Raw genomic sequence first — 13911 nt, 5'->3', positions numbered from 1 at the left:
TATCATCAATCTCTTAAGCGTCAGTTTTCAGGATATTTTCTCACTTGGAAGGTAATTTTCCTGCCATTTTCTTAAATCATTTGAGGAAATCAGGAAGTCACATTATTCCGTCTTTAAGCTCAGAAGGTCCGGGTTAAAGGTCACTGTGAAAACATGACCTAAGACCCAACCCGGAAACTACTTTCTGTGTTTTGTTAAATAAATGAGATGAAAATGAAACGGCAGGCCCATTGCAGGTCTGTCTTGTCAAACACAAAGGTTGTGTAACAGGCTGCTTCATGGGCAGGTCAGGACAAAGAGCTGGGATTAGTCATCGGGGCTGCCTGGGTTTTTATTTGCGCTACAAGGCAGCTGGTGAACCTCTGCTCCGAGCGAATCGTGAACGTTCGCTTTCCCAAACACAGTCTTATTTAACAAAGAAATATTAAAAGAAATTGTGTCTTTACACATCAAATGTCAGCAGTTGGTTAGAAATGCATGGAATGCAACACGAGAGCCCAACGCAACCACTGGTAGATTCTGTTTGTTTGTTTTCAATGCACAGTTCTGTTCCCAAATTGGGATTAAATATTTAATAACATTTTTGAAAAATCCAAAAAATAAATAAAAATCCATTGCAATTTGAAACCGCATCATAAAAATTTAAAATAATGATCAAAAACTAAAATATGATCTCTGACTTTGAGGGGGAAAAAAAAATCATCCTTATAATATGACGTGTATATCAGTCAGGAATAATTTCACGGCTGCATGAAGAATCAAAAGCTGACAACGGCGGCGACGGCCATCCCAGCAGGTTGTGTTGACTTGGCTCCTCTGAAAGCCTTGACGTAACCATGGTGACAGAAGGAGGACACAAGTCAACACGACACACTAGGTGACGAACAGCCTGTCACGCTTCTTGTTTGCACACGTTCATCCGCAAACTAACATCTCATTTGGAAAATCTGAAACAGATTTGCGCTAAAGTGTCTGATAAATCGTGGAAAAATAATGTTTAAAATCACATTTTAAAGTTTGTTTACAAAAGTAAATACCAGAACAAAGCTAGAACAATACAATTTTGAAAATCCAACATCAACTCTTGTCACAGCTTAACTGCCGTCATTTCAACAAAAACAAATAAATGACTCACCTATATTTCCCAAATGTTAGGTTGCGGTGCTAGTTTTTGTGCGCTACCTCAGAAAAGAGTGTCGCCACGAAAACATTTTACCTTAACTCCAATATCTATCATTTTATTGTCGAGCATCGGGTCAGATTTTATCCAAAAAGTGCCAAAATAAAACCCGGTATAATATTAGACAATTATTGGGCAGCATTTGCGGGTGTAAGAGTTTATTTTTGTCAATGATATAGAATTCTTGGCATTTAGTGACAAACATTGTAATCTTAGGTTTACCGTGTACTTTAATATATTTTCAGTCTTTCGCTATTTAAGATAAATGCGAATATCTGTTAGACAACCTAAGGCCACCATTGGCTAGCCAGCCATGTAAACAAATCTATACGGTAAGTCTTTTAAAAACAAATTGAGTTATTTTCATGTTGTTCCAACGCAGCGATGATTTCTAAGAATAGATGTCGATCATAAGTTACTTTTGTGACAATATCTAATACTTTCTATTTGATCACATGGCACCAAATGAAAACCCAGTTGTCTGATGACATTTTCGTGGACCAAGATGATTTACAGAAGCCCCGAATTTCCCCGTAAGCAAGCACTTGGTGACGGTGGCGCATAAAAATTGATGTTTTACCCAGAGACCAGTGCAACGTGGGCGGCCTTCTGCCTCGACCAGGAGAGAAGGGAAGAAGAGATAGGAGCAAGAGTGTTGGGAGGGAAAAAAAGCGGAAAGGATACGTTAATAGCTTTAATAGTCACACGAGATAACAACGGTGAACAATTGGATACGAGGTTACCGTCATGCATTGACGAAGGGATATGAACGCAGACTGGACGCGAAGAGTGGTTGGAACGAGAACAAGCCCAGATACTCATCCAGGCTCTAGTCATCTCTCATCTGGACTACTGCAACTCCCTCCTTGCCGGTGCCCCAACGGTGAGCTGGTGAGCTGGAGCTTATTCAGAAAGCGGCAGCCCACCTGGTGTTCAACCGTCCCAAATTCTCCCCTTTTTATGTCCATTCACTGGCTCCCGGTAGCCGCCCGCGTCAAGTTCAAGACCCTGGTGCTCGCCTACCGGGCGGTGAATGGGACGGCCCCGTCTTATCTTCAGGATATGGTCGAGCCACATGTCCCTACCCGTCCCCTCCGATCTGCCACCTGTCTGCGACCGTCCATCCCATCACTCCGAGCCCTCGGCTGCCGATCGAACCGGTCAGAACAGCGGGGGCGCTGCCCATCTTCCGCCGTGAGCTGAAAAAGTACCTCTTCAGCAAGCAATACCCAACTAATCACACTTAGCCCCCCCACACACACACACACCAAAAAAAACGAGAAATTAATGTATGTATGAATATGATTTTGAGATTTTTTTTGGCAGAGCGGTGACTTCTGAATAACGACTACTAGTACTTTGGATTTTTGGTTATTGAATTGTAATTTTTGTAAGTCGCTTTGGATAAAAGCGTCTGCTGAATGACTGCAATGTAATGTAATGTAATGGTAGCTCAACAAGAGCCTAGCCTGATGCTAACTAGGAGCTTTTCACCAAGACAGTAAGGATTTAAGGCATTTCATAAGGATTGGGAGTCTGAAGGCCCTGCGGAAGATTGGAAGTTTGCATCACAGTAGATCTGCTTGGAAACAACAACAAGCATTCTTCTTCATTTCCAGGCAATGTGAAATTATTTTTTACATTTTGTGATTTAAAAAAAAAAGGTGCAATCCAGAATAATCTCTTCAATTTTAGGCCCCCGGGTGTTGGAGAAAGCTGGCCGGCGTCGGGTTTCCTGTTTGTCCGACAAACAACCATGTGGCTTCTTGGCAGCGGCCCGTAACCGGATAGTGCGAGTGTGTTGATTTTTCCAGAGTCCACGCACACAGCGGAGCCATGTGACGCTAAAGGGATTAACGGAGCGACTATCTGGATTAAGAGCCAGGGTTTCCTCATAAAGTCATCAGGTAAGGCGACGCGTATCGATTTACGGCGGGGCTATAAATGAAATCCGTGTGACATGAATCCCGTGTGTCACGGGTAATCCCCGCCTGAGCACACACACACACACACATGCACACGTACATAAGGCGAATACAAATCACGGTGTTCCCTCTCCCGTGAGATCGCCGCGGCCATTGGCGGAGGGAAGGGGAGAGCCGACGTTTTCGCTGTGGGCGACCTCCATTGGATTTACGGCGAGTTGAAAGTCAAGTTAGAAAGTGTTACCCCGGAACAAAACCGGAAATAGAAAGAAAGTGGTTTCGGAATCAAAGGAAATGTCTTTTTTTTCTTGAAATTTAAAAATTAGAAATTGAACTTTAAAACCACTCCAATTTTTTATTTTATTTTTTTTTTAAGAAAAAAAACGTGCAATTTGTACACAACACGAATCGACACTGTCCATTGTTCATATCGGTCTCCGAGTTGTGCTCATCTAATTTCTCATTATGAGATGAGATGAGAACAACTTTATTAATCCCGAAGGAAATTGTTGTGCCAGAGTTTCAAGTAAAAACATAACAGTAATAGATAATAGTGGAAAGGAGGAAGAATAAGAAATATAATGAAATATAAATTGTCTTAGCTGTTAGCAGTAACTACAAAGATTGAAGATTCCCTGCGGCTGAGGGAAGAGGAATTAAAAAGTCTGATAGCCTCAGGTAGGAAAGACCTCCTGTGGCGTTCAGTGGAGCTCTTTGGTGGTATCAGTCTACGACTGAAAGAGCTCCGACAGGACAACAACGTGGCATGCAGGGGGTGATGGATGTTGTCCATGATGCTGAGGAGCTTCCTCATCATCCTCCTCTCTGAAACCTGCACCTCTGAAACCTATAAGTTGCAAACCATCACATTCGGTAGTTTATTGTTCGGTAGCAGGTCTGGTGGAAGACCAAAGAGAAGATTTGAAACACCTTCAAATTGTATTTTCTTTTTAAAGAAAAAAACGTGCAATTTTTACACAACACAAATTGACACTGTCCATCGTTCATATCGGTCGCCGAGCTGTGCTCATCTAATTTCTCATTATAAGTTGCAAACCATCACATTCGGTAGTTTATTATTCGGTAGCAGGTCTGGTGGAAGACCAAAGAGAATATTTATGGACGTAGTGAGAGAGGATATGTAGGGAGTTGGTGTTGAGAGAGGATGATACAGAGAATAGGGTTAGATGGAGAAGGTGGATCTGGTTCGGCGACCCCTGAAGCAAAAAGACGGAAGGAAAAGAAGAAGTGATGTTTGGTCAAAACTGTGTTTTCTTGCAAATGAAAATGGAAAAACATATGAATTAAAACTTGAAATCTTTGTATATCAATTGGGCTTGTATTACCTCAAGATATTTGAAGAAATATGCCTATTTCCCTCCCAAAAAGATTACTGAAAGCCTCCATAGACAAATTAAAACCAGGCAAGTCCTCATCTTTCACGATCTTCAAAAAACTGTTTTTGTTTTCTTCCTATTGTTCGAATGCATTTAGTAGACAAAGGAAAACGGGGTGTAACGGTTCAACCTCGCATGACAAAGGGCTTTTAATCTGAAATTTCTCAACCGGAAGTGAGTGTCATGTTTTCGTCAGCTAGCTTTCCCAAACGGCTCAAAGCGCCAGGCAAACACTGCGCGTTGACGCTCCGGTTCTTCACCAGACGGAAACCCACCGGGACTCGCCTTCCTCCGCCGCGGACACAGAGCGACCTCTCGGGTTGTGGTTCTGGTGAGAGGACGAGAACCCCCGTGTTGCGTGTGTTTTGTTTTTTTTTTTGCCCCCACCCACCCTCAGTCTCACCGGTTTGCTGCCGCCGCTCGGACCGGACAGGGCGGGGTAATGTTTAGGTTCCGGTTTAAAAGCGGCGAGAAAATGGGAACCAGACGAGCCGCGGAGCCGGGAGCCGCCGCCGCCGCCGCCGCTGCCGCCGCTGCTTCTTCTTCTTACCGGAGACAACAATGAGAAGTTGGCCGGCTTGAGGTAGCGGGAGGACGGTGTGGCCGTCTGGAGCGGCTGCCGCGGAGGGAGGGGGGGAGAGAAGCGTTTCTCTGCGGCGCCCCTTTCCGTCCCCTGTCAGTCAATACGATGAGGACGCTATTTACATTCTGCTGTCTCTTCCTTGTCACCGGCGGGGATGACCGGGCGGACCGGCAGCACCGGGCGGCGGCCGCCGGGAACCAGACCCTCGACAGCCGCGTCAATGAGACCGGAAGCGGTGGAGGTGGAGGTGGTAGTGGCGGTGGCGGCGGCTACATTCGCATCGGTGACGGGTCCTCGCGGGAATTCGAGTTCCCGGAAAATACCAACGGCGTGATCGTGATTTCCAGTCGGTACCGGAGCGCCGCGGCCGGCCGGAAGGGCCGCCGGAGCTGGAAGCAGACGGTGAAGGTCCGCTCCCTGGACCCGGAGGTCCTCTCCATACTCAACGTGACCGGCAGCGGCGACGCCGGCGCGGCCGAGAGCTACGTTATCAGCATCCGCTCCGGCTTCCCGGGGAGGGCGCAGCTGGAGATCCAGCTCCTGGACCTGGGCCGGGACTCGGTGCCGGTGCTCATCGAGGAGAGGACGGACTACTCCATCAGGGTGGCCCCCGGGAGCGACGACCCGGCGGCCCGGCTCGTCCAGTCCGGGGGTTTGTCTCATTTCTCCGAGAACCCGGTGCTGTTCGCCTTGTTGCCGCTCATCTTTGTCAACAAGTGTGCCTTTGGATGCAAGGTGGAGGTGGAGGTGCTGCGGGGCCTCCTGAGGAGCCCGGTGCCCCTGCTGCTCGGGCTCCTGGGTCAGTTCCTGGTCATGCCTTTGTACGCCTACGGCGTGTCCAGACTGGCGTCCCTGCCCAAAGCCCTGTCCTTGGGCTTGGTGATCACCTGCTCGGCCCCCGGCGGCGGCGGAGGTTACCTCTACAGCCTCCTCCTCGGCGGGGACGTCACCCTCGCCATCTCCATGACGCTCGTGTCCACGGTGGTGGCGGCGGCGGCCATGCCTCTGTCGTCCACGCTGTACGGGCGACTGCTGGGGGTCCACGCCGCCTTGCACGTGCCGTTCGTGAAGATCCTCGGCACCCTCCTGTTCATAGCCATCCCCATCTCCTTGGGGATGCTGGTGAAGCTGCGCCTGCCCGCCCTCACGCGCGTCCTCCTGGCCCTCATCCGCCCTTTCAGCCTGGTGCTCATCGTCGGTGGCATCTTCATGGCGTATCAAATGGGCGCGTCCATCCTGGCCAACGTCGGGCCCCAGATCGTGGCGGTCGGGGTGACGGTGCCTCTGCTCGGGCTGGTGATCGGGGCCGTCCTGGGACGGACGGCGGGGCTGGCGGCGCCGCAGTGGAAGACCGTAAGCATCGAAATCGGCGTCCAGAACAGCCTGCTGGCGCTCGCCGTCATGCAGCTCTCCTTCCGGCGGGCCGAGGCCGACTTCGCCTCGCAGGCCCCTTTCATCGTGGCCCTCAGCAGCACCTCGGAGATGCTGCTCATCGTTTTGGCCTTCTTTGCCCAGCGGCGGTTGTGCGGGTCGGCGGTTGCCAGGAGCGACGCCTGATTGTAACTTCATCTTTTCTTCTCCTCTGAATTTTTTTATTTTTTTTTGCTTTTTTTCAAGAATGACACGCGTGGAAAGCAGCCTCCGTCTCCGCCGCCGACAAACTAATCATCACGAAAACATGACAAAAACTCTCTCTCATTTTTTTCCATGAAAACCAAAGGCCTTTTAAAACCTTCTGAGAACTTTATTTCTCTTCCCTTTTGTGTGTGTGCATGTGTGTGCGTGCGTGCGTGCGTGCGTGTGTGTGTGTTTGGGCGTGTATGTACTTTCTAAAAGAAAATATCTGGTTATACTGTGAGTTACTTTTAATGTAAATATTCCTAAAGAAAGAGAAATACATATTAAAGAAAAAGATATTTTTCTACCAGATTACATTTTTTTTTTTTTTTTGAAATTGTTTAAAAAAAATTAAAAAAAAAAGAGGCAGATTGATTTGTATAATGTTTACAAGAGGTCCATGTGTCTTAGCCCGGCTTGGGGTGGTGGCGGGGTTTGGCGTTTTGGGGGTTTGGAGGGTGGTGGTGGGTGGCTTACAGCAGTCGGGACGTGGGGTGTAAAGATGTTTTGAAAGTATTTGCTACTGATTGTGTTTCCCAGGATCCGTCAATCCATGTACTTGAATATTAACAGAGGAGAAAATTTGAATAAACAATCTTGTTAAAAGCTGCACTTCTAAGAGTGTGTATGTGTGTGTGTTTGTGTGAGATTTGTCACAAAATGTGTTCTAGTGACTGATATTCTTTCATGTGATTCTCATATTTAACACCTCTTTTGAAATGTAACCTTTTCCGATGACTTTAAACAAGTTGATTTAATGACGGATATATTTGCTAACTTGGAATGTCTGTTGGATTTTGAGGACACTGACGTGTGCTGAACATCTTGGTTAATTTGGTAATAAAGAGCGTTTTGTAATTATAAGGAATTGGTGAATTTAATGACGACATTATCTTAAACTTAGTCAGTCGTTTTAAATAATAAAAAAAAAAAAACTTTTTTTTTTTTTACTGCCTATAAATTATTATATCAAGTTTGATCTGTGTCTTAGTTGTATTTCATGACTGATTATCAGACGTGAGACAACGCCAGATTGTGAAAATGAGACAAAAACCTACAATCGTCGCCAACATGAAGATGTTTAACAAAGCAAACCTCGTTGTGTCACATATGTTATTTTTATTGCAGCTCATAGTCTAATAAGTAACTTAATCAGGTCAGGGGAAGAAAACACAGGATGTGGTTGCTGAAAATGTCCTTGCACTTGAACGCACCACCAAAGGGTTAAGCGTAAACTTGAGCTGTTAATACATAAGAATGGTGGCTAATCTTAAAACGACCCTTTGCACTTTCTTCCAGGAAGTGAATAAGGCCCGTCCTTTGTTTACCTATTTTCACGTCGCTGTTCCCCCACATGTTTTTTTTTTGTTTTTTTACTACTTTTGTGTTTTTCTGCCGCACCATCTGATATTGGGGAAACAATTCATGTGGGTTTGAGCTCTCAGGAATTCAGCCGTAAAAAGCCTGCAGGCCCGGAGTTGCGAGTGTGTTGTTTTTGAACCGAGGGATGACACTGGCCACTTGGACCCCCCACCCCCAGCTCCCACTCCCCTCCCCGCCTTCTCAGCAGCATCTGGAAAATTGTGCAACATGACATTTGTGCGCTGTGGTTCGACTTCTGCGCCATCTTGTTAGAGCATGTAGCTTTAATGGGGTAATTATTGATTTTGCTCCTGCACGTCTGGGAGGATCAAATAGGCCGATCTGCGCTCTGCTGGTACTCCCAGACCAAACAGCAGGCCGGAGAGGACACACATCTCCGGATAACTCTCAGATCATTTCCTTCTGCCTTCCAGCGACTTATTTCTCTGTTTTGTTTTTTTTTTTTGCAGTACATTTCTTAGTTGGGTTATTTCACAATCAATTTGTGTAAGTTTCCAAATAACTCAGTGGTTTTAATTTACCTCTTAACCTCTTTTTCAGGGATTCTAGGCAACTGTTAATTTTAAAAGTGACTCACTTTAAAGCATTGTAAAGACAGACAACCCACCTATATGAAATGTTTTCACTAATATATTTTTTAAAAACTACATATCAAATAAGCACAATGAGAGATAGTGCTACAGAGATGGCGAGAATAGCACACACTCCAGGTAATTCCTGATTTTCAAGTACTTTTGCATTGTTTTTTGTTGACCATTTTTATATTACTATATTAACTTATCTGCTCATTTATTTGTATATTTCTAGTTTTTTTGTTCAGCCTTTTAGTCCTGGTTTTGCTGGTGTTATATTTAATTTCTCATCATTTCTGGCTAAATATATTCAAGAGTGTGTTTGAATTTACAGGATATAATTCAAATACAAGCCAAAATATATTTCTTTTTACAAGATAAGAAAGTGAAAGATTTAACACATATATTTCAGTCGACAAGAACGAGCTATCAGATCCGATCGGAGAGGATATCTGTTTTTCCATCGAATGAGCCATTTCAGTGATCCCACTTACTGTAGTAACTTCACCAGCTGGTTTTTCTACATGTCTTGGCGACAGCCAGGACTGATAACTCTCTCTCCTGATCAGAGAGGGAGTTAGTGCGGCGATTTAAATCACTTAAAATTTTGTCTGAGTTGAGATTTGTCTGTTGGCCACCCAGGTCGACACACGCACAACCTCCCGCAGCCCTGAGTCCTCATATGAGGACGTTGGCTTTTGAGTCTGTTGCATCCCTTTTTGTTCATTCTGGACTTGCTTTTTCCAACTTCTAATGATAGTAAACCTCCACTTAAGTTGAAACATGTTTATCAACCTGCCATTGTCCAAAAAAAAACAAAAACCTTACAATTCCAAAAATAAGCAAAAAAAAGAAAAAAAAACATGCACCATTTTAATTGAAATCAGCCCTTCAAAATGAAATTCAAATTGAGCAAAAATTGCATGATTATTAGATGAAATTATAAAGATCTTTTCCCAGAATTTTTGTCAGGCCACCGTCAATGATGTATTGCAGTCTGTTCATTTTGCGAGCAACTAAATAAACACTTGTAACTATGACGCACAACATCTGCAGTTGGGTGATCAGAAAAAACATCCTCTTTGCATTCTATATTTTGAGATTGACGGTTTCCTGCTGATTTCCTGCTTTGTACTTGTCTCTGCGCTTAAACAAACATGCAACAAGGACAGAAATTAGCCGTGTCACAACTAACAAGGAAATACCCATTTCAAGACCTTGGCCAAATAGAAATGAACACTTTGCGTGACTAGTTTAATCTCGCCCTAGAGAAAATTCCTCATTATATCTGTAATTTTCCTTGGAAAATAACATGTGATCACTTGCAGCATGCAGGACTCCGGATGTAACGGAGACCATTTTAAAACTGTCGCTTACTCTCAACCCCGGATGTCTTCAACGCGCCTTTACGTGTACAGCTCCATCTTTAAAATATAACTGGTTGTCATCTGCATGGAAATACAGGTTTCCAGAGTGTGTCCCGATAAGATTACATAAGATCTGAGTGACTCTGTTCCAGCGGTCTTATGTTACTCCGTGTAACCTTTTAACTTCCTCGCAAAGAACTTTCACTTGCTTCGAGCACATCCTGATATTGATCTAAGACGAGGATTTAAACCAGGCCCGTGCTGTTCCTGTAATGCCAGTTAAATGACCCAGTGGGACATGATGGTCAGTGTTCTCGGATGCAGCCCTGAAGTGCACAGAGTCCTTTGTCTGATGCAATTAGGAGCATATTTTTCAATTTTTGCCAGCGCTGTCTCCGTTGCCGTGATGCACTTTTGAGTCTTGACCGGAAATCCTCCCGCAAACTGTGGTTATTTCTGCCATAAATCTGTGATTTAAGTGACATTATCGAGGTAATGATGGCAGCAAATGATACATTCGATACAAAAGAAAAAGACATACGGTGACAGTCGATCCAGTTCTTTTTTTTTTAACGGCACGAGAGGCATCGAAAGATTAAAATTGCACATGAGACGTGTGTGTTTTGGTGGAGCTGGGTGCCCTGAGGCTTTAAACAAAAGAAGTGAAATTATATCACATGATCTAATTTTTATCCCGTCAGGGATTTGTGAGAAGCTCTGACACCCTGGGCGTCAAGACGCGATAGTGACTTGACCTTTCAACTCAGATATTTATCCCTTGATATCTCTGATGAGAAGTGGACAGTATGGACTTGATCCGCAGGGATATAAATATCAAATGAATCACTCTGACATTTTTCACTTTTTCAATTTTTTTCCTCTAAATGCAACCCTTTTACCGCCTGGTGCGCAATAACCAAAATACACTCCATTGGAAGTATTATAGTGTAACGTTTATAATTCCATTAGCATTTCTCTGAAATCATTACAAGTCATCTGACGAGAGAGGAAGCACACAGGATGTTTCCATGCCCTTTGATGAAGAGTAATGAGTTTACAACAATGATATGTTACATTGCAGACAAATATAATGTGATCATTCCAAAGTCAGATTAGTCAGACTGTTCTGAGTCTTGCCTCCGACTACTGTATCTTATTATTATTGTATCCACACGCCGTTTTTCACATTTGAATGTCCAACTTTGCACCGCTGCTGCTCACATCCAGAGCATCCTGTATGGAAAAAAGAATTATATTATAAATTTTTTATATATCAGTCACTGATACATAGCATGATTAAACTCAATATGAGACAAGGTCAATGTTGACATTTGAAACTGTCATTTTGCAAATGACTTTATGATTAAAACTTTTCAGCCTGCAGGCAGGCAGAAATTGGGAATTGAACTGTCAACAAACTGAGGTGCAACCGCCTTAAAAGATATTCTCGTTTCTTCTTTTCCTCTTTGTGTTAGTCACGCTCCTTCCCTTATGGATTCTTCAGAAGAGGTGCCACATGTGTGTGTCCTCAGGTGTGTGTTTTTTGTCGTGCGGACGATGAGTGACACCGGTGCCGCGCGTCGCCGGATGCCTTTTACGTTTCTGTCCCGCACATTAGTGGCACAATGGGGAAGTGAGAGAGAGAAAGAAAGGGGCCTCTTAAAAATTCATGAGAACACATCACATTAAGTTTTCATGAGTTCCTTTCACCGGCTCCCGTGAGACGGTTTTCCTGCTGCTCACTGCAATAAAAGCCGGGAAGACCAGAAAATACATGGGCGATCGCGGGCCGAGGAGGTTGACGCTCGTGCCTATGGGTAAGATTTACTCGGCTGCAGGGTCATGGAGTTCCACGTCTGAGCCTGACATGAGGGACTAAATCCAGCTAGGGTTTTAATTATGATAATGAATGGATTTATGAAAATGCAGCTGATAACTACAATTATATTTACTTGCCTAATATGCCAACAAAACTTTTACACGTGAATGACGCATTTCAATGTTTACCTATGGTTCTCAGGTGGAATTAAACCAAAAAAAAGCTAAGGTTGTAAAGATACAACACCAGACCTAGAGATTTAAGGATAACCTTAGCATTTTTGTTTTTAGCCAACTGAGCCCAATCAACCTCATCTTCTATTATTTACTGTAGACTCTAAGGCTGTTTTCGGAGCATGCAAGTCACAAGCTATCGTATCTTCCTCTTCACTGTGAAGGCGGCAATCGCTCAAACCCTCAACTGTTGCCTCTTCTGCTAGTCTGACAAACCCCTGGGGAATAAAAAGCTTTGTCATCGTGGTTCAGGTCATCTATCACGATAGACGAGTCAAACGTCACGGCTTAAAAGCAGCTCAATCATTCACTTTTCATCGCAGGGCGAGTTTTCAAATGTACATTCACTTAACAACGTTTATTTATTAGGGATTCTTGTAGCCGCAGACCAAATAGCCGATCCGTAACTGGCGAGCCGTCATGTGACAGAACAAATTGCGGCCACTCGCCCTGCAGAACCGTCGGTTCGATGTGAAAGGGTTGAGAAGAAGCGACACAGGTCTTCAGTCCTTCCATGTTTCACACCGTTCGGGGCGCGGCTTCATTTGCAATCCGTTTGGCAAAAAAAAAAAATTGTGAATCCGAGTGTGGATGAGTAAATGCTCGATTGGATAAGTGAAAAAGTGAGTGAAAGGGTGACGTGAATGACCCTCTTCGTGTAACGATGACATCTGTCCACTTCTGAGCACTCAAAACCCTCGATACATGCCAGCTATTGTGGTATGAACAATCCTTTTAGTAAAACCTAAAAGTCACCCATCTCCAGACTTGTGTTGCACGCATGAAATGACACCACTGTGTAAGACAATACATGACATGTCTAAGATGTCGATTCAGATGCTAAGATTTCCCCATGGTTCAAAAATATGTCATTTTATCACGTTATCTCACTGATAAAAAGTGTCCTTTGACTGGAAGAAAGTTAAAAAAAAAGAATCATGCACATTACATAAGTTTAAAATACTTTCATGAACAAACCTGATTAGTGGGGTTTAACAGCAAATTGTAAGCATGTAATTTTTGTATAGTGTTACGTTTTCACGACCATAATTTGTTACCCAAATACTCTGAATTTCCTCTATATTATCGTATGCAAAGAGGAAACGATTCAAAGTAAGAGAGCGTTCGATGACTGTGCTTTGCGGAACAGGCAGGCTGTGGTTTTCGTGTCAGTGCAAAGATAAACAAAGCTTCTGCTTCCCCCAGACGGTCAGAGATGCAGATAAGGAATTACTAAGCCTGTCTGTCGGCAAAAGAAGGGTGAAACTTCCCACGCTCTTGATTCAAAATAAAGGTAGCTCCACATTCAAATCTTATGGGGCCTCTCAGTGTGGAGGTTGCATGTTCTCCCTATGTCCCCATTGGTTATCTCTGGGTTTTCCCTCTCCATACAAACAGCACGTTAACTGAAAACAGGAAGTTGTGCCGAAGTGTGAATGAGACAGTGACGCAGGTTGTGTCCCCCCAAATATGTATATGGTCCTGTGACTGACATGTCACATATGGATCAGTGAATTTCTCTTAAACACTTCAAAACACATCGTACACCCATGTCATATCTGACCCCATTTTACCCCTATTAAACATTCCACTGAAAATGAATTAAACCATAGCCTGTCACTTGGAAGCCTTTTCATTCAAAAAATGTTAAATATTTACTTTTTAAACAAACTTTGAGAAAGATGTTTGCTTTTATTTTGAAAGTTAAACATCCTCCAGTATTTGATAAGGTTTCAACAGGAAAAATACAAGAACAGTGCCAGAAAAAATAGATATCATATATGAGTTATTTATTAAAGGATTTAAGAACTTGTGAACATCTTAATAGGAAATTA

At 43.9% G+C, this 13911-nt stretch overlaps 1 protein-coding gene across 1 annotated transcript; it reads left to right on the top strand.

Annotated features, from left to right (window-relative positions):
* The first annotated feature begins 4081 nt into the window (after positions 1–4081).
* slc10a3 (solute carrier family 10 member 3) lies at positions 4082–7566 on the top strand. The gene has a single exon (XM_086163514.1). It carries the CDS (start codon positions 5191–5193, stop codon positions 6640–6642), a length of 1452 nt encoding a protein of 483 aa, XP_086019640.1. The 5' UTR covers positions 4082–5190; the 3' UTR covers positions 6643–7566.
* The last annotated feature ends 6345 nt before the right edge of the window (positions 7567–13911 follow it).

This window comes from Fistularia commersonii, chromosome 17 (assembly GCF_037954325.1).
Source record: "Fistularia commersonii isolate RoL2024-O1a breed Wild chromosome 17, RoL_Fcom_v1.0, whole genome shotgun sequence".
In the NCBI taxonomy this organism is placed as follows: domain Eukaryota; kingdom Metazoa; phylum Chordata; class Actinopteri; order Syngnathiformes; family Fistulariidae; genus Fistularia; species Fistularia commersonii.
The sequence above is the reverse complement of the archived record's forward strand: the minus strand, read 5'-3'. Positions and strand labels throughout refer to the sequence as shown.